The following is a 26,978-nucleotide window of genomic DNA, read 5'->3' as shown; positions in this document are numbered from 1 at the left end:
TTAAGAAGATGACATACTTTATCAATCCCAGAGGGGATATTTAATTTTTTCACTCTGTTATTGAACATGCTACACACACATGTACTAACACGGTCCTATGCACTTGTGAAGAGATGTCAGAGTGAGGGAGGGGCTGCATGCAAAAGAGCGCCCAAGAACATTGGGGGTTTGGTGACTTGCTCAGAAAGTGAATTGGCACCTCTTCAGCAACCAGTCCAATTTTCACACTCTGCTCCGTACTGGGACTTCAACCAGCAACCCTCTGGTTCCAGACCCAAGTCCCAGGTGAATCCCTGATGATGACCCTGATGAAGGTCACAAGCAGAAATGTGTCGGTCTAATTTATTAATAAAGTTCATCTTCATAGCACAAGTGTTACACATACCTGCTTTTGAATCACTGCTTTAGTTTATTAGGAGACCCTGGCTGCAATTGATATTAAAACATTATCAAAACATATAAAGGGGGCGGCAGTAGCTCAGTCTGTAGGGACCTGGGTTGGGAATTGGAGGGTCGCCGGCTCAAGTCCCGGCATGGACCAAGTCCGGAAGCCAGTCTGGTAGTTGGAGAGGTGCCAGTCCACCTCCTGAGCACCGCCGAGGCACCCTTGAGCAAGGCACCGAACCCCAAAACTGCTCTGGAGCGCTCGCTATGGGCAGCCCCCTCACTCTGAGACCTCTCCATTAATGCATGTCCATATGATATATATATATATATATATATATATATATATATATATATTTTAATAAAGGATAAATTAATTAATTAATTAAAGGGAGCCTTCTTCGAAAACATTAGGCCAGTAGTCACATTGCGTGTGTTACAGTAATGTCACTAAATACTTTTAAAAGGAATAATAGTATATATTATATAGTATAATATATAAAGATATAGTTGTCACCCAAATTACTTTTCTATTGGACTCTGTCCTGAAGCTAAAAGAAACATGCATAGAGATATAATAAAACTGATTTTTGCCTTCTCAGTTGTATTAAACATAGAGCTGGCCCCGGAAGAAGCACAATAACAGGAAGTATAGTGGTTACTGTCTGCACAATGCCCAGGCATGCAGCTACTTCAGCGTGGTGACGTCATACTGACAAGCCTGCACTGAGCAGCTTTGCGCGCAGAAGCAGAGGAGGCTTCTTCCTCCACATCCAGAGAGTAACAGCAAAGAACCAGGAAGTGAAAGTGTACACATGGAGGGTGTGTCTTCCCCTGCCAGCAGCGAATGTTTTATTTTTAAAAACCCCGTCCTCCTCGGATAAATCATGGGGGACTCGGCGAGGACCAAGCGGCGGGAGCAGCTGAAGCGCTGGGCCGAGTCCTGCACCAACAAAGCGTCGGACGTGCCGAGGCGGAGGTGGAGGGGCGACGCCGAGAATGGAGCAGGGGATCCGGACGACGCCGAGCTCAGCGACCCGCCCAGGGACCAGCAAGGATCCGAAACAAGCCCCCTCCTAAAACGGCGGTAGGAAAACATCTCAGTTTTACAATAACGTCCAGCTTACAGCTAGCTTAGCTTAGCATAGACATCTACAGATATGCTGAAGGAGGAAGGTGCGTAGGTGGTCAGATGATGGACAGAAGTACAAAAATACATTATACTGCACCGACTCTCCATCTGCCAAACAATGTTAACAGTTAAAGAAATCTCCTATTGTCCAGTCTTTAGTCGAAAATAGTCATTTTCTGGGGCCACACAATCTGTAGTGTGCTATTGTTTTGTGTTAGCTGTCGGAGCTAGCTTACAAAGATCCTGTCAGTCTTGTGAGGATCTGCTGCAGGGTCTTTGTTCATTTTGATTATTATCACCTATTCCAGGGGTGGGCGCAACTGGCGGCCCGGGGGCCACAGGCGGGCCCCCATCAACCCTCAACGTGGCCCCTCAGGTCAATTTTTACATATCAATTAATTGGAAACATGAAGAAAAACATGACAAAATCTGCCATGAAATCATGAAAACCAGAAATATGTCCATAATAACATTTGATCACTGGTATATATGTTGAGTTAAATTTGAGACATAATCGTTTTTGTATTCTACAATTTGGCCCTCTGGCAGTGAGAATTGAATGAATGTGGCCCTTTGGACCAAAGTTGCCCATCCCTGACCTATTCATATACCAATATCCTGCTATGGCATACAATTTACATTTTTTTGTGTTTTTTTTTCCAACCAGTGTAACCACAATATAAACATTGACCATTTCCTTTAAGCCCACTGCTAATGGTCTTATATAGAATCTTGTATTACAGTATGTGTCACCGAAGTTGAACGTCCACCTGTCACACATACTTCAACAGGGATTAATGTTGATAAAAAGTCAACAGTTTAATTTAATTTCATTATTTAAAGGACAGTGAACATTAATCAACGTTTCTGTAAATGTGCCAGTGTTAGCCAGCAGGATCATTTTCAACTGTAGTCCTTTGGCAAGATGTTAAGCTAGGCACAGGGTGGCTAAAAAATAAAAACATGTTAAAGAATACACAGAGCAACAGATAACAAGAGTATAACATGATGCCAATATACTGGATCCATTAAAACATATAACCATACAACCATTCATACAAAGCACCATGGGTTAGACAGCACAGCTACAACAATACATGGCAACAGACAAACATGCACTCAGATTAAATACTATCAAAGGTGTTCACATTTTTGATTGCTTAAAAGCCAGTCCTTAAGACGGTGGGTGAATGTATGGTGGGAGGTGCAATTTCTAATCTCCACTCACAATTGGTTCCATCATTTAGAGGCTCTCACAGAGAAACATAATTGACCAAAGGAGCTGGACCTAAGAGGGACTACACAGTCCCCTCTTAGGGCAGACCTTGTGGTTCTGCTGTTGGATTTTTTTCTGCTGTATAAAAGTGCAGAGTGGTGGGGGAGCCTTGCCATTGATAATCTTAAAAATTAGGCATGCGTCAGTGTGTTTTAAAATATTTTCCCAGCTGAGCAAGTTATATTTGTCAAGGATGTAACAGTGGTGGTAAAGCTTGGGTTTTCTGTCAGAAACGTTAAGCGCTTGTTTGTGAAGTGATAAGATAGGCCTTAATGTTGTGCTATTCACCTGGGTCCAGCTCGTCATGCAATATGTTAAGTGGGGAATGATCATAGCATTCATGTAGAGCTTTGCTACAGGTGTTGTCAAACAGTTCCTTATATATCTAAAGTTATGATGACATCACCTGTGTTTGAATGTAGTGGTCACAAATAAACCCTTACCAACAGTGACTGATATATATTTAGAGGGACATTTATGTATTAACACTAATAATGTTGGATATTCATGACAACATACTGCTCAAGGAGACCTTAAAGACCCAAATCATCAATGAGCTGTGTATGCAGACATTATTAGCTATTTTTTCATAACCTCATTTTGCTTTTGTTGGCTGTTATTTTCTAAAAACTAAAAAACTAAATCAAACATTGATTCACACAGTATTGCTATGGAGGACGTGTTCCTTCAGCAACATGAACACTGGTTTATTTTGAGTTGTTCCCACACACTCTGTCCTGCTGCCCTAAATAATCACTGGTTCACTGAATCTGATGTAACACCTAACAAGGCACAGTTCTTCTCTGTGCATAGACAAAATGCAGCAAACTACTGAAGTAAAATAGCTCCTTGTATCCTCCGTCTTAGGAAACGGGTGAGATTCGACAGTGCTGCAGAGTTCCTGGCTGCCTGTGCCAGCGGGGACACTGAGGAGGCCCAGGTGATGCTGAATGAAGCCAAAGAAACCAAACTGAGGAACGGGGAGGATGTTACAGAAATAATAAACTGTGCTAACGCAGATGGAATCACTGCTCTCCACCAGGTGAGGGAGCTTCTCCATCAAAGGTTCAATTGATGATGATTATTTATTGATGCTATGATGCATAATTTTTCCCTTTTTGTTTTCTGTCTTCTACAAGGCCTGCATAGATGGCAGCATGGAGATTGTGTCCTTCCTGTTGGAGCGTGGTGCCAACGTGAACCAGGTTGACAGTGAAGGATGGACTTCACTACATGTTGCTGCTTCCTGTGGTCACCCTGACATTGCAGAGTGTGTATTAAATGTCTCAACAGTTAACAAAAAAAACAGCATTTCTGCTGTATAATACATAAATCTGTGCTGCTTTGGGGACATCAGAATGCAGTGTGGGTGCCGGGGTATTTTTGTATTTAACAATACTAACATTGTTGTCACATTTGGCTGGACAATAACTCAGCTTAAGCTTCAGCAGACATGCCAGGCACTTAAACTCTTTTTTTACAGTCAATCGTTTCTTGTCTGTCTTATCTTTTGTGTCAATTAAGATCAAATATATTGGCAACCCAAAAACAGATAATGTGATATTATTACGTCTTCCCAAATTTGAGTTGTAAATCTTGTTTTGGCTTTGTAAACATTTTTGCAGCTACATAGATTTTCTCACTTCCCTCGTTTTTGTCAGATTTCTTTTGCAGCAAGGGGCCTCTCTTTCTGCAGTCAACTGTGATGGCGATGTTCCTCTGGACATTGTTCTGGATGAGACCACTGAGTCCCTCCTTCAGGATTACACTCTAAGACAGGGTGAGTGCTGTTCTTACAAGTAAAAAAAAAGTGTTTATTGATGAGGGCTCACAGCCTTCCATCCATTGTATCTATGTGAGCAACTGAGCGTCCTTACTGTGACTGTAAAATATCATAAACACATTTTTTTTGTAAATCCCCAAAGCCCAGGATGGGCATGGGTCAACTTAGGCCTGGCCGGCTCTCAATCTTGAAATGCACTGGCCAAAACTCTGCACACTCCTTTTGAAAAGGATTTTGGACTTAATCTGCTTTGAAATGTGTTTGTTTCAGTACATTCTGCTAAATCAACAGCACATACTGTAATTTGCATATTCAAACTGAGCTGCATTGAAACACATTGATGAGCCTGTTAATGGTCCCTGGTGATTTGCTTGATTTGCTGTTCACAGACTAAAGGACAAGATTGAAGCAAGACAATAAGTTGGTTTGATGAAATGTTGGATCATGTCAGAAGGCAAAAGGTTTTTTTTCCACACTTAAAGGCCTCTCTCATTAAACTGTGAGGAGACATACACATGTCGATATATGGGGATAAATCTGCAGGTTATTACCATATCTTCACAACGTTTCCAGGCATTGATATTGTTGTACTCAGTTTGACATAAATGATGATAAATACTTTTAAGGTAGCTTTGCTGTAAAACCCTCTGTAATAAAAACAGTTGTTTGGGTTAAAATGTGTTTATTTGCTGATGTAGATATATTAATGCCAAACCTAATCTCTTTGTTTGCAAAGCATGTAAAGGAGTACAAAAATCAGAAGAAAATAATTTAACATTCTGTTGGACAACCTAATGGTTTAACTATTAGCCCGACTTGTGGAAAGAAGGAGCTGTTTGGTCCCAGCCTCAAAGTTTTTCAAAATGTAACTAGATATATTCAGTGGCACACTTATGCAAACAGGGATCAACACAGAGAGCAACAAATGGAGAGAGTTTAGAATACCCATGTAGATCTGGGTAACATTTTGAATCCCACCAATGCCAACAAGGTGCTGTATTAATATGACTGACCATCAATTTAAAATCCAATATTGGAACAATAACAATACCATAATTTCCTTGTTTATTGACCAATGAAGAGTTGGCAACAGATACCATCTGAAATAATTAGGGAAATGTCATGCAATGTGAATGTGTGTGCGCCTCATACTGTAGACAAAGACCACGCAAAGGATGAATATATTTGACTTCATTTTTGGTGTCTAGGGGTTGACTTGGAGGCAGCCAAGCGGCTGGAGGAGGAGCAGATAATGAAAGATGCCAGAGCTTGGCTCAATGATGGTCCACCCACTGATCTAAGGAACCCCAAGACCGGAGCCACACCCCTGCATGTTGCTGCCGCCAAAGGATACCTGGAGGCACTCAAGTAATCATATCCTTATTATTTTCATAATGGATTTACTTTGATATACTTTTACCATATTATTTTCTTCTTGGGGATGTCAATACATTGTCTCATGCAGTCACACTGTTGTTTTCCAGGATATTGTGTCAGTGTGGGCTGGATGTGTCAGCCGTGGACTTTGATGGCTGGACGCCTCTCCATGCAGCAGCACATTGGGGGCAGGGGGAGGCCTGTCGTGTTCTGACTGAACAGCTGTGCAATATGGAGGCCCGCAGCAACGCAGTACGTACACATAAATAATGAAAACACTCCTAATGGCAGCATAGCTCTGTGTTTTATTCTATTACTTCATATACAGGAAAGAGCATTTCCCATAACATTTAGACTAGAGTGTTACTAAAACAGTGTGCATTAACACTGAAGAGAAAGATGAATTGTGGAAATATATTTCTTTATTTCCTGTTTAATTTGATCATGTAATTTCCTCTCTATGATTGAACTTTTCAGGGTCAGACACCTTTCGATGTAGCTGATGAGAGTGTTGGGGATCTTCTGGAGGAGTTGTCACAGAAGCAAGCCAATGTGAGAAAGTGGTTATTGTCTGGTATCCTATGTATTCATTAAATGTGATTCTTGAGCAGACTTACAGCTGCCCTTTCTCTGCCTCTTAGTGGCGTAATGAACAGTCCATATCTGAGAAGCAAAACCCACCAGGTTCCAACACAGCAAATCCACAAAACAAACGGCGGAGGTCAGTATCTATGCTGAGTAAAAATATGTTCATGCTAATTCAAATGTTTTGAAAGCTCATTCTTATAAACAGCCACTGCCTTTTTTTTTTTTTAAACAAAAGTCAGACACAGAATAATAAAGAGTTCCTGAAGAGTCTCTTTGGGCATTGTCAACCTATGAGATCCCTCACTGCCATTATCTGTCCTTACTCGTCTCCCAGGAGCTCCGTGTGCAGGATGAGCAGTAAAGAAAAGATGAACGTTCAGGACCAGTCTAAAGAGAGGGGAGTTTCAGGAGGTCTGGAGCTGAGTGAGGAGAAAGACAGCAGTCCAGGTAAACCAGCCGCAGTCTTTACAGTTTTACAGAGAGCAGGAAATACTCTTTTTAATGTTGGTGCTTGTCCTGATTACAAAAGATGTTGGTTCTGTTTTTACAGAAAGCTCCACCGTGTCCAGTCCAGACACTGAGAGTGTGACCACATCCACAGTCAGCCCTGCTGACAAGGTATACATCACCCTTCATGATCCTGTATGCCAAGAAGTAGCTCTCTCTCAACCAAGTTTTGTCATGCACAATACCAAGTGCATGTAGATAAGCTGAAATAGAAGAGGTCAAATGTGATGAAACATCCTTAAAAGGCTTAAACAATTTAAGATGTGTTACGATGTTGTTAAAAAGAAAACTTGCATGGTTCATCTGCTTCCGTGCTGCCATGCATATGATAAACAACCTATTTTCTACACAGATGTAAAACCAGAAATAACTGACTGGTGTTAAGCAGAAGAGTGCATTAATAGCTCTTACCTGATTTTAAGCATAGCACGGTCTGTTGGCTCAACGACAGTAAAAAAGTTTATGAGTATTTAGCAGCAGATGAATGAAAATATAGCTTTTGTTTAAATTTAAATGTGTTCCCGTGTTTATAAAATCTATATATGAACTCTGCATTTTCTTACAAATATTGTCTAAAGAACAAAGTATGACGGAGAACAACATTTTTCAAGTCAAGTAACCATGAGAAAGACAAAGTGTGGTTGTGTCTTGCTCTTTCAGAACAATGGCAATAATACATATTCCCCAATGCAGAAGTTTTTCAGTCAAAATAGGTTTGTAATGAGCCCGTTTCATCCGAGAGTTTGAGCCCACATTACCCAGCATACATGTGGACATGAGCTGAAAGTTCACATGGGAAGGCTTTTGGTCTAGATCAAAACACGTCTTCTAAAAAGAATTTCCCCCCTCTGAGGAAATAAATCCAAACTTTACTCGGACACAGTTGATTACAGTTAAATTCACCTGTTTCCCCCCTGTGACTAATGTGGTTCAGACACCAGAGGAGAAGGACGAGGAGGAGAAGGAGCAGGACAAAGCAAGCCGCACTGCCAGAGTCCAACCCACTCCACAGACAAGGGATGCTGCAGCTGAGAGCCCAAATACCCCCAACGCTGACAGGCGCAAGTAAGAAACATGGATCTCTGCTTAACTCATTTCTTTCTCTGTGCCATACCAAATTGGTTCTTTATATCTTAAAGATCTCTCATATTTTCTTCTGTAATTTCATACATATCATAACAACTGACAAAATGTATTTATTGCAGCATGATTTATGGATATCTTGTGTGTTTAGGTTCCAGGCTCCAGTCAGAGATGAAGAGTCGGAGTCTCAGAGGAAAGCCCGCTCTCGGATGATGCGTCAGTCTCGCCGCTCCACACAGGTACTTCTATTCTATTCATACTGATGCTTGGTCTTTTCTTACTGTACGACGCACAGGTGAAATACTTTACCAATATCTTATTATTCCGGAGGGGTAACTGTGGTGAGTACAGCAGAAAGGCTTCAAAGTGGCTTTGCTTTTTGCTCTGTGCCTGCAGGGCGTGACTCTGACAGACCTGAAGGAAGCTACAGACCAACAGCCTCGCAACATCCAACCTGTCAGCCCCATTGTTACCCTCACACCAGCTGAAAGGGGTAAGTTGGGAGAAATGCACCAGCAGCGACTTCTGTTGTTTGACCAGCTGGACTGATTTTTGGGAGTTAAATGTCTGCACAGTCTCTTGTTATTAGCCATGGGAACAAAACGAGTGGCCACATTCACAAATAAAGCTCTGATGATATTATCTTGTGAATTTATCTTTGGGCTTCATCACATTATTTGTGATATAGCCGTCAGAAAAGTAAAAAAAAGTATCTCTTAGGAAGCTGTACTGAAATGTATTGATCATTGTGCCCGTGTACCAGGAATAAAAAGTCTGCACAGACTAAAAAAACATGAGTTAACAATACATTAATATGACTTATTCAATTGATTTAAATACTAATATAGTTAGTTTGCTTGTTGAGAGTCCAGTGTCGTCTGACCTTCTGTGACAGAGTGAGGACTTAACAGCCAAAAAGGATAAGTCTTCATGAGTTTAACTATATAAGGTGTTCAATAAGGATTATAAAACAAGCATATCTACAAAATAAACTGCTTGACTTTTTGACATTTGGTCTGAAATATCTCTTGAGAAGTTCTGACATTTGAGTCATGAAAAGTTGATAGAAGAAGATGATAATTGTGAGAAACTTTGGTGAGGATTAGACATTTCTGATAAGAAAATGAAAAGTGAAGCAGTTGCAAATTCTATCTAACAATTAGGGAGAAGTTTAATTTCAAAACAACATGTCTTTTCTCACTGCATATTTGAACCACCTTTCTTTAATCACCAGATTAAAATGGCCCTTATCAAGAAAAATAAATAGAACTCTGCGAGGTGTGAACTGTTCATCAGTCACATCATGTGACCAGAGTCTTGATACCGTTTACTGAAATAAAGGTCTGCTAAATACAAACATGATGTGGATTTTGGGTGGAGTGCTCTTCAAAAGTTCAAAAAGGAAATGAGGTATTTCTCACGTTGGCTCTGAGGGCTACTGCTGTGAAGAATATTAGGTGTGGTTCATCTCACAGGGTGGCTACTATGCATATTCTCATATTGCTGTTGAGTGAACCATGACGGTAAACAACTGACATAATCCACTTTTTCGCGTAACTGAGTTCATTTCCTATCTGATGTGTCTGAATGACAGCATGTTTAAATACATCAACTTGTTAACCAAATAACTACAGGTCATTTTACAAAACAGCTTTAGTATGTGCACTTGGATCTCAACATTGAGTATGGGATGTTGAGTATGCAGTGTAACAGAGGAGGTGAAGTGGAACAATGTTTTAGTTGCGTGCAATTAAAAAAAAAAAAAAAAATCTATTTTCTTTTAAAGAATTATTAACATTTATTGGACATAATAATCAACCAACAGCCACCCTATTGTCATCACCTGGCTCGTGGATAATTGCAAAAGACGAGAGGAGTCAGAAAATTAATAATTTATTTCAAAACGGTGGTCACATTTGAGTCCATAGCACAAATTAATATAATGTTAGTTTCTAAGGAGGTCATATTTCAGCACCACTGCTAGATGCATATAGGGGAAACACTGGTGTGGGATGTTGTTACGTTGACTTCTCTCTCCATCCAGAGTTTTCTGTCAACCTTTATTTGTTTCAGATACAGACCCGGTGAAGCCAGCGGAGCCGGAGGGAGAAAAGCGCTTGGGAGTGAAGGAAAGAAGGAGAGGGAGGAGGGAGAGACGCTCCACTGGCATCGTCCTGCCGGGTGAAGAGGTAAGAAACTTAACATCATCACAGACCAGGCAGATACCTTACCAGGAGTTAGTTAGGAGGTTTTGTTGCTGAACAGAGGTTTGCTTTACCACTAGAGACCAGCTCAGTATTCTTTCATTTTCACTGCGTGAGTACTGAAAGCAGGGGAAAGGACAGCTCAACCAGTTCCTCTTTGTCATAGAGAAACTGGAGTTTTGATGAGAAAACTGCTTGTTTGTGTTTCATAGATGAAACTTTGTTGTCCTGATATTGAAAACATGAGAGGTAAAAGATTAGAGCCAAATGTTTTGGTGACTAAATGTTGCTTGAGAAACCTCAAAACACCTTCAGAGGTTGTTGAGCAGAGCCATCCAGCCGAAGTATCAGAGAAATACATTTGTAAAAACAACTTTGTTACATGTTTGCTTTGGGAACTGAAAGACTCTGAAGCTGTAAAATCAGTGCAAACTTTCACTTTGTATATTTGGTAAGTCATAAAGCCTTTTCACACAGGGACTAATCACACTAATGAACTTTCATAATTCTCTGAATCCAATAAATAAATAAAAACTCTTGATTATTTTTAAACAATTCAAGTTCATCACTATATGTTGTTCAGGTATGTACATATATCCAAGTTATAAACCTTCAGTAAAGACACCTTAGCTATCCAAAGGGTCTGATTTCTGTCCTCATCTATTTCCCATCAGTGAAGTCAGGAGATCATCCTGACTTTGTTTTGGAGCAGATGGCTGAGCTTTTTTTTTAAGACATGTATGGAATTGACAAAATTCATGGAATAAATTGTAAATTTCCAGATTGAAGAGCAGAAGACGTGATGTAGACGACTTAAAGATAGAAATGATTCAATCATTTTGACTGAAGTTAGAATTGAGAGATTACAGTGGTATTTTGAAGAGGGCCAAAACTATGATAATATGTGATAAAGAATTGGTAAACATTTGCAACCCACCTGAGTTTTGGTGGTAAGGTTTTTTTTTTTGCTTCTGGACATTTTAAAGGTCACATATTATGCAACATCCACTTTACCATGTTACACTAATGTGTGTCCCTATTCTTTCTACAAACCCCCCAATGATGAGAAAAGTCCATCCTCTACATCTTTTGCCTGCTCCACTTTTCATAAATGTGTGCTCAAACAGGCCATTTGGAGATTTTCCCTTCATGACATCACAAAGGGCAGTAGCCCCTCCCCCGGGTGGGTGACACTCTAACAAGTAAGGTGTTTGTTCTGCCCTCTGTCTGCTCTTGCCTTCCCACCGTAAACAATAAGGCATGAAGCGAGAAAGCCCAAGTCACATCCCCTTCCAGAGAGGGGGCGTGGTCAGACACAGCTCATTTGCATTTAAAGGTACAGACACAGAAACAGCCTGTTCTGAGTGGAGGGGTTTATAGACATGATCAAATACAGGATCAGAGTGGATTTTTATCAAGAAACTTCACAGACATGCTTTGAGGAGCTCTGGGATGTATTTAAACTGGTTGAAAATGAGTATAACATGTGACCTTTAATACAAGTAAAATAAGAGAGAAGAACCATACTGAGGAAAGAAACAAGTTATTTTTATTTCTTCTGCCATGTTGTGTGTATCACATCTTTGAATGAGTCGGGTAAATAAAGTGTGTTCTGACTGCAGTGATGATAATCTGAAGTGATATCTTTCAGAATGAAGATGATGATGCTCGTTTGGAGGACACAAACAGTGACAGTACTCCAAAGTGAGTTTCCTTGTTTGTTTTCTTTCAGTCATTCACCTTTCTTCTGTTCTGACATTTTGTGTAAATTCACTTCAGCAAAGATGACAGAAGCACTGTAAGTCCTACCTTTCTGTCATTTAATAAGAGGAAGACTGTATTTGTGGTGTATCATGTTATGACTTGTGTAAGGCTTAAATTCTTATGAAACAGCCGCAGGGGAAGACTTCTTGTTGTTATGGGTACCTGCTGGTTTGCCATGTAGCCAACATCAAAGCAGTGTTATTTGTAGGGTTTAAATGTACATTTTTTAACTTGAAGTTTTATTTTTGTCTCTCTGCAGTGAGAGTGAACTGGGAGACTCATCAACTGGCTACAGAACGGTATGTGTACGACCCTTCTCCCGTAGAAAAAAAGTCACACATTCCTGAAAAACACACTTGAGGGCCTAAAGTCAAGATCAGAACAGGAATGATACATAACTGGCTTTAGGAAACATGAACAGAAATCCCCGGCAGGCTGAACTGTGGCATCTACCCAGCTGTTTTTACCTATGCACATATGAACTTGGCGTTTTCTGAATGTGTGTGTGTGTGTGTGTGTGTGTGTGTGTGTGTGTGTGTGTGTGTGTGTGTGTGTGTGTGTGTGTGTGTGTGTGTGTGTGTGTGTGTGTGTGTGTGTGTGTGTGTGTGTGTGTGTGTGTGTGTGTGTGTGTGTGTGTGTGTGTGTGTGTGTGTGTGTGTGTGTGTGTGTGTGTGTGTGTGTGTGTGTGTGTGTGTGTGTGTGTGTGTGTGTGTGTGTGTGTGTGTGTGTGTGTGTGTGTGTGTGTGTGTGTGTGTGTGTGTGTGTGTGTGTGTGTGTGTGTGTGTGTGTCCTTCCAGCTGTACTTCAAGGTGCTGCAGGAGAACCTGACTTTGAAGGACAACCTGCAGGAGATGGAGCTACTATTGAGTCAAAACAAAGTGGAGCTTGAGCGACTACGACAGGTTGGGCAGGTTTGGTTCTGCATTTGACCTTTTTTAAGTGTGTGTGTGACATAATCATAAGTGTGTTTGCTGACGTTTGCCTGAGGCAGCCATAACAACTTTAAGAATGTGAATATCTTGTTTAAAAAAACCACATTCTGCTTGATGTTTAATTTGAGTTTTTTGCTGACAAATCTTGAAGATGTGGATGTCTTTTCTTCTTATGCGAAACAACTCTTTGGTGCTTGATTTAGACTTAAGCAGCTGAGTGGCCCCACAGTCACCTCAACAAAAACGTGGTAAATGAATTCTTCTCTCTGTTGCAGAGTCAAGAAAGCAGCACGGAGAGGCCGGCCCTGCTGGAACTGGAGCGATTTGTAAGTGTCAGTTTTTCCAGAAACAGATCCTGTGTTTATTTCTATATATATTTATAAATGACTTCAACAAGTGCAGTACATTCAAGAGTGTAGACCTTTTTTGTTAGGCAAGTTTATTTGTAAAGGCAATAGAATCAGCAACACAAATCAGGTAGCTAGATTCACAGGAGGGGGGCATAGAAACTAAAGTCTACTTCACTGTGCCTTGTTTTCATCTTGAGAACAATGTGGAAACCTGTCCCAGATATCCTGAAGGGTCTGTTCAATTCATGACGCATACGTAAAATCAGGCATTTATTCAAGACCATTTAATGCTTTATTGACAAGCTGTAGGATTACAAAATGTTTCTTGTTAGCATGCTTTTTACCCTGAAACCTGTAAAGGCAACATTACAATATAAAATTATAAACACATGAAATCCTGTTTCTCAGGTGGTAGTAGACTGATTTTGTTTTGTAGGTTATAACGACAAAGATGGGTGATAACTGACTTTGTCTCAAATGGAACTTTCATTTCCTGTTCTTGAGTTCAACCCGTGAAGTTTGAAGTGGAACTAGATCAAATGCAGAGTGAGAGTCTCTGCGTTTTAGCACCTTTTAGCAGAGCCGGTTCAGCAGAGCATGAAGCAGACTTGTCAAATATATCTGCAGGGCTTGCCACTCATCGTTCTTTAAATAGCAGCAGGGAAACGTTTGTTCTCAGTCAGTTTGTAATGTTCAATCTTTTGTTAACAGGAGAAGTTGGCCCTCCAGAGGAAAGCTGTGGAGCTGGAGGACGAGCTGAAGGTACGGATGTTCATTTCAACACAGATCACTGACTGACTGGAGCAGCTAAAATCATTAACCTAAAATAATTATTGTAGAATTTACTCATCAGGTAGCATGTAAGAGGTGCTTCGCTTTTACTCATTTTAGAAGCGGGGCGCTGGTAACCTACTGGTTAGTGTGCTCGCCCCATGTGCAGAGGCCTTAGTCCTCTGAGCGACAGCCTGGTTTTGAATCTGACCTTTCCTGCATGTCCTTCACCACTCTCTCTCTGCCTAAAGGAGGCTGAATTATCTGCTCTGAATCACTCGTTTGAGACGGACTAAATTTGTGTATTTTTCTTCTTTTTTTTTTTTTTCTTCTGCATCAAATTGATCAAATGTTATCCTGCAAATTGGTGCAGTGAAATAATTTGTCAAACCTAATGAAACTTTGTCTGAGGAACCAAAGAGGTTTTACACCTTGGACTTCATTATTCACCTTATAATCTTATAATCTCATCATAAATACATTTAAGCTGCAGTTTAGAAAAACCCATTCTTATCTGCAACTAAGCGTGAGTGATGCTGAGTGAGACAGCAACAATACAATGTGTTGATTCATAAAGGTGGGAATTAAACCACTCTTACCTCTTTACATGTAGAGGCCTAAACTGCAGTTGTAATTATTACCAGAAAGAAATAGAATGAGCTAAATTCAACAGCCTTACAGAGTTTCTAAACTGAACTATCTTCAGGACAGCTTCAAGGAGCTGCAGCAGGCTGTCAAAACTGAAGCTAAAACAAATGTTTGATGATGTTTCTGCAGGTTCTGGGGGATCTCAAAGCAGACAACCAGAGACTCAAGGATGAGAACGCCGCCCTAATCCGAGTCATCAGCAAACTCTCAAGATGAGCTGTCGATAAAAAAACAAAACAACCAGTATGGAGATAAAAGTATTACATTCTTCTATTGCCCAACTCAGACACCACAGACCGGGAGAGGGAGATGACAGCCTTGAACACAGCACAGCACATTCAACAGTAACTGGAACAGTTGATAGATTTCAGGGTTATTCGCCTGTGTTTGGGTCTTCATGTTTTGGCAGATCTACTGTAAAACAAGCTGGACTGCACCTCCTGTGGACTGACAGGGCGTTTCCTGTTCAACATCCACTTTGATATTAAGTTTTTATTGTTGTATTTTTTTAACTGGAATATTTTAATGTGCTTCGCTCCTTTGATGCTTTGTATAGAATCTGTATTAAGAGTCTTAAAGCCATGCACAGTGCCAGCTAACGGTGTTGTGACCTCTTCAGAGGATAACAAAAAATGCCAGTCAGGTGTAAGGCTTGGTTACTGGGGGGGGGGACAAAAAATTAAATGTGCCAAAAAAAACAACTCTAGTTTTGCATGTCCTTCGGGGATAACTCAGTGGTCAGTGTTGTTTCTCAGGATGAGTGACGGGTTGATGCTTTCTGTTCTGGCTGGCTTCTGAAAAGGTGGACCAAATTTTGCATGCTCACTTCTCTCCGCTCCTCCGAATGTATATTTAAGATGTATATTTATGTACAGGGGCCATCTGTCCCGACAGTGATGTAAAGGTGTTATCTTGGTTTGTGTTGTAAAAAAAAAAAACTACGTTGATTTTTCGGGTGCTAAATCGAGGACGTATGGTCATATTCAGAGGGGATTTTACAGAAATTGTTCGTTACAAACAAGATATGTCTTTCAAGGGGTTTAGGAGAACGCATGCTCTATCCTTCAGTACCGTAAATCAGTAGTTATTTCACTTTGCCATGTTGACTGGACACTTCTGAAAGCAGAGAACCCTAAGCTAAGTATTCTCCCTGTGACGGCTAGCTGTAGATTTTTCAACAGACAGGCCAGAGGGGTCAACTCTTGAATGTTTACTCCAGTTTTAAAGCAAACAACCTGCATGTCAAATTGTCTTTTTGATGCTGTGCCTTTCAGTATACATTTCTAAGTGATATTTCTATTTTGCTTTGGTAAACAAACACTGTAAAGTATAGAATACAGTATGGGCATAAATGATAAAGCCTCTGTGACTTCTTTAGTGGTCTTTTACGTTTGTTTTAAAAGCACGGTACAACGGTATAAGAAAGCAGTATAGTTTGGTTTGATGAAATTGTCACATTGGCAAATAAGTGTCAAAAATATTTGCAAGGTAGGTGAGAGAATGTGTTACCATTACCTAGAAGATGGTTAATGCACTTAAGAGCCTTTCAACCCTGTGTCACCTTTTCACACACTGCTTTAGAGGCTGCTGTGCATGTACCAAACTGCCTATCTTTACATAGTTAAACATATTCATACACTAGTAGGTATGACTGGACTGCAGGTGCTGAATCTGGAAATCTTAGAAGACGACTCGATCGTGCACTAATCCATAGTCATCCCATGATCCCATCATTGGATGAATCAATGAAAGTGTCCCTCTTGTGAATTACTTGGATATACTTTAAGACACTGAGGTGATCGATTTAACTCTTGATTTAACAATTCCCAATAAAATCCTAAAATGTTCAGGCAGTGGGTTAAAAGAAAACGGTCCACCTTCACCAACACAAAACACCTCATGGTGTATTTACTTTTACTTTAAAAAAACAAAAAACCCATGCATGTCTTTTTTCAATTTGATCAGGTATGACTGATCTTAATTGGACCAGACATACATAAAATATGCAATATTTCAATCAATCAATCAACTTTTATTTGTATAGCGTCAACTCATAAGAAGTGTTATCTCGAGACACTTTACAAGAAGCAGGTAAAATACCTTACTCATTGTCTGTTAACATTACAAAAGAGCAGGTAAAAGACCTTACTCATTGTTATGTTACAAAAAGCAGGTAAAAGACCTTACTTATTGCTATGTTACAAAGATCCGGCCTATCCATCATGAGCACTTTAGCAAAGCAGCAAAAGTTACAGTGGTAAGAAAAAACTGTCTTATTAAAAGGCAGAAATCTTCGGCCGGATCCCCGGCTCATGACGAAACAGTCTTCACAGGCCTAGACTGCGCCGGGCTTGGAAAGGGATAGGGGGAGAGATGGGATAAGTTTGAAACCACTACATTTGCATAGGGAAAATGATTACATGTCATGCACTATTTTCAAAAGTTAAAGCTGCTAACACGGGTGGGCAACTGGCGGCCCCCATCAACCCTCAATGTGGCCCTCGGGTCAATTTTTACATATCAATTAATTGGAAACATGAAGAAAAACATGACAAAATCTGCCATGAAATCATGAACCAGAAATATGTCCATAATAATATTTGATCACTGGTATATATGTTGAGTTAAATTTGAGACATAATTGACTGTAGTCGTTTTTGTATTCTACAATTTGGCCCCCTGGAAGTGAGAATTAAATGAATATGGCCCTTGCTGTGACCAAAATTGCCCATCCCTGTGCTAACCCTTTAGTATTTGTTAAAAGTGGAATCATTAATGCAGTCAGAAGAAGTGCTTTCCTGGTATGGATGGCTGGAAGTGTAGTGTTCTTGGGTACCTTGAACAGTTCTATAAAATGTAATTATTAGAAGCTATTGATTTAAAAAAAAAAAAAAAAAAAAAAAGTGAATGCAATACTCAATATGGGGAGGGATGTCCTGACCCTGAGGTCCTCCCTGTCATATTCAAGCCCTCATCTGTCAGACTGCGATTCACATTGCGGTGGTGGAGTGGTTCCTGGTTCAAATCTGTATCGGAGAGGGCCTGTCTGTGTGATGAGGGCCTCTCTGAGGGCCTCTGTGTGATGAGGGCCTCTCTGAGGGCCTCTGTGTGATGAGGGCCTCTCTGTGTGATGCTTGCATGTTCACCCCGTGCATGTGTGGGGTTCACTACAGGTACTCCACACATCAGGGGCGCCAGCCTCCACTCCAAATGAGTGAGGCAGAAAAGTTGAAGAAATAGAAGGAAAAATGCATTTAAATATTATTTATCTAATATAATTTTCATGCTATTATTTAGTAATGATACAAAAGAAGCCATGAAAACACAACAAGGCTACTTCACATATTTATATTTTCTTGCCTCCTGCTTGACCTCACATCACAACACAGCTGCTCCTTACCTGCTCGTTACCTGCTGGTTGTGGAGGAGGAGGGCAGGTGACTTATTAGAAGTGAGAGATAGCAAGCCATCATGGATCATAAATGACTTTAAACTTTATTTGTTATCTTTGAAAAAAGTAATATTGCAAGATTGCAAGTTTTGCAAATTGTCTGTAACTTCTTGAATTTTGGGAACATAAACCATGCCTCACATCAACTGTCCTCATGTCAAATGTTTAAGCTGTCTGTCTTTCTGTCAACAAGCTGTCAGGTTGTGATGACAGCACGACATGACAGTAGCAAAGGAAGTCACAGAGTAAGATGATCTGTCATTGAAAAGACGAGGCCCTATTGTTTCACACAATAAGTTTTTATAAACGGTTATTGAAACATCGTTGAATCAATTTCAGGTAAACCTTAATTTCATTGAATCAACGTCAGAATCTAACTATTTAGTATACTTTATAGGCTACCATTAATATGATCAAACTGTACTATTGCATTTAATGTAAGACAATGTGAAAAACTATTCGGTTAAGAAATATTCGATCTGTGCAATATTCAAAAATAACATAAAAATGTCTGCTTGCCTAATATAGAGAGATCTATCACTGCCTAATCTCCCACTTGACTATAAATCCATAACTTTTTTATTGCAATTCGACATCTCCAGGTCAACTAACTAATTATCAATTCATTTTAAATTTCTTTTAGAACCACGTCTCTGTCTTGCTTGAGTTTTTGACCTTTAGGTCAAGGTGTCAAATAATTCAGGCTAGTGGTGAGGACATAAACCTCTTGTTTTGTCGCAACCTAAACACAGAATAAAGAGAATCACTCCAAGACTACAGACAGAATGACAGATTGTTAATGACAGATGGACCGACACACAGAAAGATACTGACTGCTGTATGTTGTGAGCAGGGCCGGCCCGTGCCATAGGCAGTCTAGGCAAATGCTAGGGGCGCTGCTAGCACCCCAAAAAAAGAAGAAATAGAAGGAAAAATGCGTTTAAATATCACTAAATATTATTTATATAATATCATTTTCATGCTATTTAATAATGATCCAAAAGAAGCCATGAAAACACAACTATCACATATTTAAAAAGGCTCTATTTTCTTGTCTCCTGCTTGGCCCGGCGCATCACAACACAGCTGCTCGTTACCAGCTCGTTACCTGCTCGTTGTGGAGGAGGAGGAAGGCAGGTGACTTATTAGAAGTGAGTGACACTGACCGTACGGATTAATATCACGTTTATAAATGACCGTGATGTAAACAACAACAAAGCCCTCCGGAGCCCAGGGACGAAAAATAAGGAGGAGGAAAATATGAAAAACACACAGAAGTAATGTACACTTCTTTTGTTCTTATGTTGTTTGAGAAACAAAACCTACTTTTATATTTATTGACATCTCTGTGAACTTACTTAGCTTTCAGCCTAGTCGATTAAAATGTTTATTTTCCACCTCCTGTTGTCATTAATAGTTTTAAGCTCTTGCCTTTAGAGTATTGATGTCTAAGAGCATGAATGCATTTTGTGCATGAAGTCATCACTGAATAGATATGTGTTCATGCTGTAGGTCTGGTTGAAGTAATCACTGAATAGATATGTGTGCATGCTGTAGGTCTGGTTGAAGTCCTCTCTGTATAGATATGTGTGCATGCTGTAGGTCTGGTTGAAGTCCTCTCTGTATAGATATGTGTGCATGCTGTAGGTCTGGTTGAAGTCATCACTGAATAGATATGTGTGCATGCTGTAGGTCTGGTTGAAGTCCTCTCTGTATAGATATATGTGCATGCTGTATGTCTGGTTGAAGTCCTCTCTGTATAGATATATGTGCATGCTGTATGTCTGGTTGAAGTCCTCTCTGTATAGATATATGTGCATGCTGTATGTCTGGTTGAAGTCCTCTCTGTATAGATATGTGTGCATGCTGTAGGTCTGGTTGAAGTCATCACTGTATAGATATATGTGCATGCTGTAGGTCTGGTTGAAGTCCTCTCTGTATAGATATGTGTTCATGCTGTATGTCTGGTTGAAGTCCTCTCTGTATAGATATGTGTGCATGCTGTAGGTCTGGTTGAAGTCCTCTCTGTATAGATATGTGTGCATGCTGTAGGTCTGGTTGAAGTCCTCTCTGTATAGATATATGTGCATGCTGTATGTCTGGTTGAAGTCCTCTCTGTATAGATATATGTGCATGCTGTAGGTCTGGTTGAAGTCCTCTCTGTATAGATATGTGTGCATGCTGTAGGTCTGGTTGAAGTCCTCTCTGTATAGATATATGTGCATGCTGTAGGTCTGGTTGAAGTCCTCTCTGTATAGATATATGTGCATGCTGTAGGTCTGGTTGAAGTCCTCTCTGTATAGATATATGTGCATGCTGTAGGTCTGGTTGAAGTCCTCTCTGTATAGATATATGTGCATGCTGTATGTCTGGTTGAAGTCCTCTCTGTATAGATATATGTGCATGCTGTATGTCTGGTTGAAGTCCTCTCTGTATAGATATTTGTGCATGCTGTATGTCTGGTTGAAGTCCTCTCTGTATAGATATTTGTGCATGCTGTATGTCTGGTTGAAGTCCTCTCTGTATAGATATATGTGCATGCTGTATGTCTGGTTGAAGTCCTCTCTGTATAGATATTTGTGCATGCTGTATGTCTGGTTGAAGTCCTCTCTGTATAGATATTTGTGCATGCTGTATGTCTGGTTGAAGTCCTCTCTGTATAGATATGTGTGCATGCTGTAGGTCTGGTTGAAGTCCTCTCTGTATAGATATGTGTGCATGCTGTAGGTCTGGTTGAAGTCCTCTCTGTATAGATATGTGTGCATGCTGTATGTCTGGTTGAAGTCCTCTCTGTATAGATATATGTGCATGCTGTATGTCTGGTTGAAGTCCTCTCTGTATAGATATATGTGCATGCTGTATGTCTGGTTGAAGTCCTCTCTGTATAGATATATGTGCATGCTGTATGTCTGGTTGAAGTCCTCTCTGTATAGATATGTGTGCATGCTGTAGGTCTGGTTGAAGTCCTCTCTGTATAGATATATGTGCATGCTGTATGTCTGGTTGAAGTCCTCTCTGTATAGATATGTGTTCATGCTGTATGTCTGGTTGAAGTCCTCTCTGTATAGATATGTGTGCATGCTGTATGTCTGGTTGAAGTCCTCTCTGTATAGATATATGTGCATGCTGTAGGTCTGGTTGAAGTCCTCTCTGTATAGATATGTGTGCATGCTGTAGGTCTGGTTGAAGTCCTCTCTGTATAGATATATGTGCATGCTGTATGTCTGGTTGAAGTCCTCTCTGTATAGATATATGTGCATGCTGTAGGTCTGGTTGAAGTCCTCTCTGTATAGATATGTGTGCATGCTGTAGGTCTGGTTGAAGTCCTCTCTGTATAGATATATGTGCATGCTGTAGGTCTGGTTGAAGTCCTCTCTGTATAGATATATGTGCATGCTGTATGTCTGGTTGAAGTCCTCTCTGTATAGATATGTGTGCATGCTGTAGGTCTGGTTGAAGTCCTCTCTGTATAGATATATGTGCATGCTGTATGTCTGGTTGAAGTCCTCTCTGTATAGATATATGTGCATGCTGTATGTCTGGTTGAAGTCCTCTCTGTATAGATATGTGTGCATGCTGTATGTCTGGTTGAAGTCCTCTCTGTATAGATATATGTGCATGCTGTATGTCTGGTTGAAGTCCTCTCTGTATAGATATTTGTGCATGCTGTATGTCTGGTTGAAGTCCTCTCTGTATAGATATTTGTGCATGCTGTATGTCTGGTTGAAGTCCTCTCTGTATAGATATATGTGCATGCTGTATGTCTGGTTGAAGTCCTCTCTGTATAGATATTTGTGCATGCTGTATGTCTGGTTGAAGTCCTCTCTGTATAGATATTTGTGCATGCTGTATGTCTGGTTGAAGTCCTCTCTGTATAGATATGTGTGCATGCTGTAGGTCTGGTTGAAGTCCTCTCTGTATAGATATATGTGCATGCTGTAGGTCTGGTTGAAGTCCTCTCTGTATAGATATGTGTGCATGCTGTATGTCTGGTTGAAGTCCTCTCTGTATAGATATATGTGCATGCTGTATGTCTGGTTGAAGTCCTCTCTGTATAGATATATGTGCATGCTGTATGTCTGGTTGAAGTCCTCTCTGTATAGATATATGTGCATGCTGTATGTCTGGTTGAAGTCCTCTCTGTATAGATATGTGTGCATGCTGTATGTCTGGTTGAAGTCCTCTCTGTATAGATATATGTGCATGCTGTATGTCTGGTTGAAGTCCTCTCTGTATAGATATGTGTGCATGCTGTAGGTCTGGTTGAAGTCCTCTCTGTATAGATATGTGTGCATGCTGTATGTCTGGTTGAAGTCCTCTCTGTATAGATATGTGTGCATGCTGTATGTCTGGTTGAAGTCCTCTCTGTATAGATATATGTGCATGCTGTATGTCTGGTTGAAGTCCTCTCTGTATAGATATATGTGCATGCTGTAGGTCTGGTTGAAGTCCTCTCTGTATAGATATGTGTGCATGCTGTATGTCTGGTTGAAGTCCTCTCTGTATAGATATGTGTTCATGCTGTAGGTCTGGTTGAAGTCCTCTCTGTATAGATATTTGTGCATGCTGTATGTCTGGTTGTTATGGAAACGTTTGGGCTCACATGAAAAACAATGCTGAGGTTTCTGTACTGCTCTGAAGAGAAAATAATATTTTGTGTTCACACTATATTATAAAATGCAGGTTGTTTAACAAATGCTCCTCTTCTCTCTCCAGATGCAATCAGAAACATTTAAATCCATCCCCTGCTGTCCCTGGGCCATCTGTGACCACTTCTGCTCCCTGAACTGTTTGTTCTGTAACACTAGTTATTTGTATTTATTTAATTTTGTGTTTATTTATAAGAAATCTTAGAGTTATTACCATTTTATTCATGTTTGTTGATAAGTATTTTTTATTTTAAAATAAAGACATTCTGTTAAATATAAAGATGTATGCCAGTTTTCTTTATGTATATGAATATTGAGATTAGTGGTCAAACTGGCTATAATTTAAGGGGCAACCGCTGAAATCTTGCCTAGGGCACCAAAATGTTTAGGGCCGGCTCTGGTTAGGAGCATAAGTTGTGAGGCAGAATCTCAGTTTGAATCCTCTCTCTGTTTGACTGCAGTTACTTGATGTTTTAAAAAAAAATATATCACCTGCAAGGCTCTTCTAGAATAACAGGATTTGCATGAAATTCCTGAACCACATGGCATTTGTGAGTTACATCGGCCACCTTGACATTTTTGGTACACTTACTACTGCTGGCCAATGGATGACAGTGTGTGGGCTGACCTGCTAAAGTTCACTGGAGTGGCTGATGTGAAACCATTCCATCAAAACCTGTGCACTTAGGAGAAACCAGCTTTTGAATAGCTGTCCACTTTAGTGACCAGTATGCGTGAAAGGCTTAATGAACCACAAAATCCTTGACGGTGCCTAAATGCTCTACCGTAAATATAGGGTGTAGACGCGCAATCGATTGTTTTAGATGGAGAGGACAGCACGACTGCATAGGCTATATCTCCGAGCCATATATGGATTAGTGTGAAAAGTCATAGCCTATCTAACAATAGTAGTCTATATTTTTCTTGAACAGAGAACAGACGATAAATCAGTGGAGTCGGAAGAAGCGGGTGAGTCAACGCAACGCAGTCGTTCCTTTGACATTGGACTCAGTTTGAAGACTTTAGTAGTGTTTTGGTATATTTTCACTAGCGTAGCCTACATGCATTTTCCCCTAGGCTACAAATACAAAGATTTCACCAGATTTATCCAACTGCTGCATTTCTCAAAAAAAGGTTCAATTTTTGTTTGTATTCTGTCCTGTGTCTCAAAGATTTTGGGTCAACATTAGAGATTGGTTGTCGCTAAAAATTAATGATATTCCATCTTTTGATACTTATAGTATTCTCTATTTTATGTATAATTTAAACCCTTCAATTACTGACATGGTAAATGTTATTTTACTCATGAGTAAATATCATATTCTCTGTAATAAGTGGAGAAACAGCAAACCCTCCTTTGACTGGTTTATAAATGATTTCAAATATTTTTCTTATCTCTGAAAAAAATGAAATCTAGCAGGATTGCTAGAAAGATTAGTGCTGACTTATCGAAATTCTTGTTGTTTTGATTTCTGGCCCTTGTTGAATTTTTTTGTCCTTGCTCCAGATTGTTATTTGCTTACATTTGCCTGATATTTACTTTGATAGTTTGATTTTTATATATAATAGTCTTGATTTATGTTTGAATTAACTTGTTCCTGTGTATTTTGCTGTTGTATGTTCATCCTCTTTGAGAGTTTCTATAAACATTTTTTGTATATGTTAAATTTGTCAATAAAGACGGTTAAAAAAAAATACAAAGCAGTCAATTGTGTCAGTTAAAAAAGGTTAAATGTAGATTCAGAAAGTAGGCTATTGTAATATTTTGGTATAGCCTAATTCGGCTGTTGTTTAACCCTGACAACTAGCCGTAAAAGTGAACCGAAAAAAGGAGAAACTTATTCAGTAGGTCACTTTGTGTGTTGTTTTCTCTGTACTAACTGCCTTTTTGATTTTCTATCTGTTAGGCTACTATCCCGGAGTGGGACGTCCCATAATCCCCCTTGAAGATTGATCAGACAGCGACACCTAGTGGTAGTTTGATGGGACTGCAGGTACTATTTTGAACACAAAAGAGCAAGGAAACGGTTTCTCAAAATAATAATAATATAAACACAAAATAATGGCATTAATGGCAGATTTCAACCGACATATAATCAGATACAGATGTTACATTTTCAGAAGCAGCAAGCAGACCAAAAGAATAGAATAAGATTCTTTGATTCAGTCCAGATCCTCTGTTGTTACAGAGGCATTTAGCAGCAGACCAAAAAGACACGTTTGCTGGTTATTTTAAGCCACATGGGAGGATTTCAAGTGAACACAGCTCCTGGTTGAAGTTTAGATGAGTCTTCTTGGTTCCTGTCGTGTTGTATTTTCTGTTGTTTTTTTAAGCAGGATCCAGGATGTGTTTCTCAATACTTCCGGTTTTGAAGAATGACGTAAGCCAAACCAGACCAAACTGGCTCTGTGTCTCATGTCGCTCTCTGTCTTTCTCTCACTCCACTCCCTCTCTCTACCCACTCCCTGATCTCCCATAGTGTCTCTCTACCAACACACTCTGACCCCAACCAACCCCCACCGACCCCTGAGGGGCCAGAGAGTGTCCTGGAGGACTGCCAGAGGAGGGGCCTAGTCAGCCTTTTGTTCCCGCTTGCACAGCCATCCAATCCCTATCGTCTGACGTAGACCTAATGTGCCTAAATTTCCCATCATGCCCTCGTAACACTGATGATGTCCAAAAGAACCACCTTGGGTCGTACAACAGTGGGTCACACTGGGCCAATAGGCCTACAGGTACAAAACTGACACGCAAATTCGTGAAGCGTTCCTTCTTCTATCATAAAGTTGTGATTTATCATAAAAAATAATGATGTTTCCTCTTCAGACTGTGATTGTGGTGAAACAGCGCCCCCGCGGCAGCAGCGCCGCATCGCAGCTGGAGCAGCAGACACTGAGCTTCACACTCTGTAATGAACTGTTTGAAAACCGAGACAAAACCAACAAAAACTGTCTTTTCTGTCTTTCTTTCTCTTTCTTTTGTTCCTCCTTCTTCTGAAAGTCTTTCGAGTCGACGAGGCCTGCTTTCAATGGTCGTTCAAACTTGTAACTTTTACCACGACTTTCCCGAATTGTCGTCTGGAAAACACCGTGTGTTGTTGTGCAGGTAAACTGTGTTTACTAATACAAACGTTGATGGTTAATCGTTCACGGCCTCCACGGATCAACTTTTTCATGTTTCTTGCCTCAGACTTCATGTAAACTGAAAGTTGTCTGAAAAAAACCTCAGGCGTGTTTTAGTCTTGTAGAGGATCTTCATCGATATGATCAAATGTTGTTAGCTAAAGCTGAGGTCCCTTATCAGAATCAGAATCGTTTTTTATTGCCCAGTAGCCTACATTTATTTATTATTTATTTGATCTATTTAGTTCTTAGAGACATGAAGACTGTGCAGTAGAAAACACCACAGGTGTAATGCTGTCTACTGATGAGTTTATCAAGTTGTCTCGTCGGTCGGTCATTATGAACCTTGATATTATTTCCACATTTTGGTGGTTCCTTGATGCTAATGTTGTCATTCCCCCCGCACAGCATGCACAAGTTGAGGTCCTCATCATCTTAAATTATTTCAAACATTTAAGTAGGCTATACGAGATTACCATCATAAATTCACTGTGTAAAATACAAAATTAATTTACTAAAATACTGTTCTTACTGAACAAATCAAGGTGCTTGTACTTAACTCGAGTTCTTACGTGTTATGGTAGCCTACTTAATATTTCTACTCCACTACATCTTGGAATAAACTACTTTTGACTCCACAGCATTTGTGTGGCAGCTTTAGTTATCTTACAGATCACAGTTTAAAGAGCTGATAAAGTTCAAATCAGTAAACTACTTAACCCCAAGTTTTATTTGCTTGCTGTGATTTCTGGGCTCATGAGAAGTGTGTGGCTCTCACTGGACAGCAACACAAACAGATGAAGATTTCTTGGGTTACAATGCATTTCTTTTTCTTTCTTTTTTAAAGATTTATTTTTGAGCTATTTGTGCATTTAAGCCTCAATAAAGTTTATCTTTATCTCTTTAATGGAGAGATAGCACAGTGGATAGAGTCAGAAATCAGGGAGAGCAAGTGG

At 40.0% G+C, this 26,978-nt stretch overlaps 1 protein-coding gene across 2 annotated transcripts; it reads left to right on the top strand.

Annotated features, from left to right (window-relative positions):
• The first annotated feature begins 1,119 nt into the window (after positions 1–1,119).
• On the top strand, positions 1,120–16,172 carry ppp1r12c (protein phosphatase 1, regulatory subunit 12C). 2 transcript variants are annotated; one of them, XM_061047537.1, is made up of 20 exons: positions 1,120–1,471; positions 3,660–3,834; positions 3,932–4,062; positions 4,454–4,572; positions 5,784–5,943; positions 6,060–6,204; positions 6,430–6,504; positions 6,594–6,673; positions 6,875–6,987; positions 7,091–7,158; positions 7,982–8,112; positions 8,282–8,369; positions 8,527–8,623; positions 10,204–10,319; positions 11,986–12,038; positions 12,358–12,397; positions 12,896–13,009; positions 13,306–13,356; positions 14,092–14,142; positions 14,929–16,172. In XM_061047537.1, the coding sequence occupies exons 1-20, from the start codon at positions 1,272–1,274 to the stop codon at positions 15,013–15,015; spliced, it is 2,094 nt and encodes a 697-aa protein (XP_060903520.1). In that variant the 5' UTR covers positions 1,120–1,271; the 3' UTR covers positions 15,016–16,172. The 2 variants fall into 2 exon arrangements, with proteins under 2 accessions (XP_060903520.1, XP_060903527.1); XM_061047544.1 differs by having other exon boundaries at positions 1,121–1,471; positions 12,896–13,000.
• Positions 16,173–26,978: the final 10,806 nt, after the last annotated feature.

This window comes from Labrus mixtus, chromosome 2 (assembly GCF_963584025.1).
Source record: "Labrus mixtus chromosome 2, fLabMix1.1, whole genome shotgun sequence".
Lineage (NCBI taxonomy): Eukaryota > Metazoa > Chordata > Actinopteri > Labriformes > Labridae > Labrus > Labrus mixtus.
This window is presented reverse-complemented; position numbering and strand designations above follow the sequence as displayed.

Bases quoted from the DNA above. Each gene is read 5' to 3' on its own strand.
- ppp1r12c (XM_061047537.1), top strand. From the start codon at position 1,272: ATGGGGGACTCGGCGAGGACCAAGCGGCGGGAGCAGCTGAAGCGCTGG. The intron at 4,063-4,453 runs GTGTGTATTAAA...CGTTTTTGTCAG, and splicing joins GGTCACCCTGACATTGCAGA to ATTTCTTTTGCAGCAAGGGG. The intron at 13,010-13,305 runs GTTTGGTTCTGC...TCTCTGTTGCAG, and splicing joins GACTACGACAGGTTGGGCAG to AGTCAAGAAAGCAGCACGGA.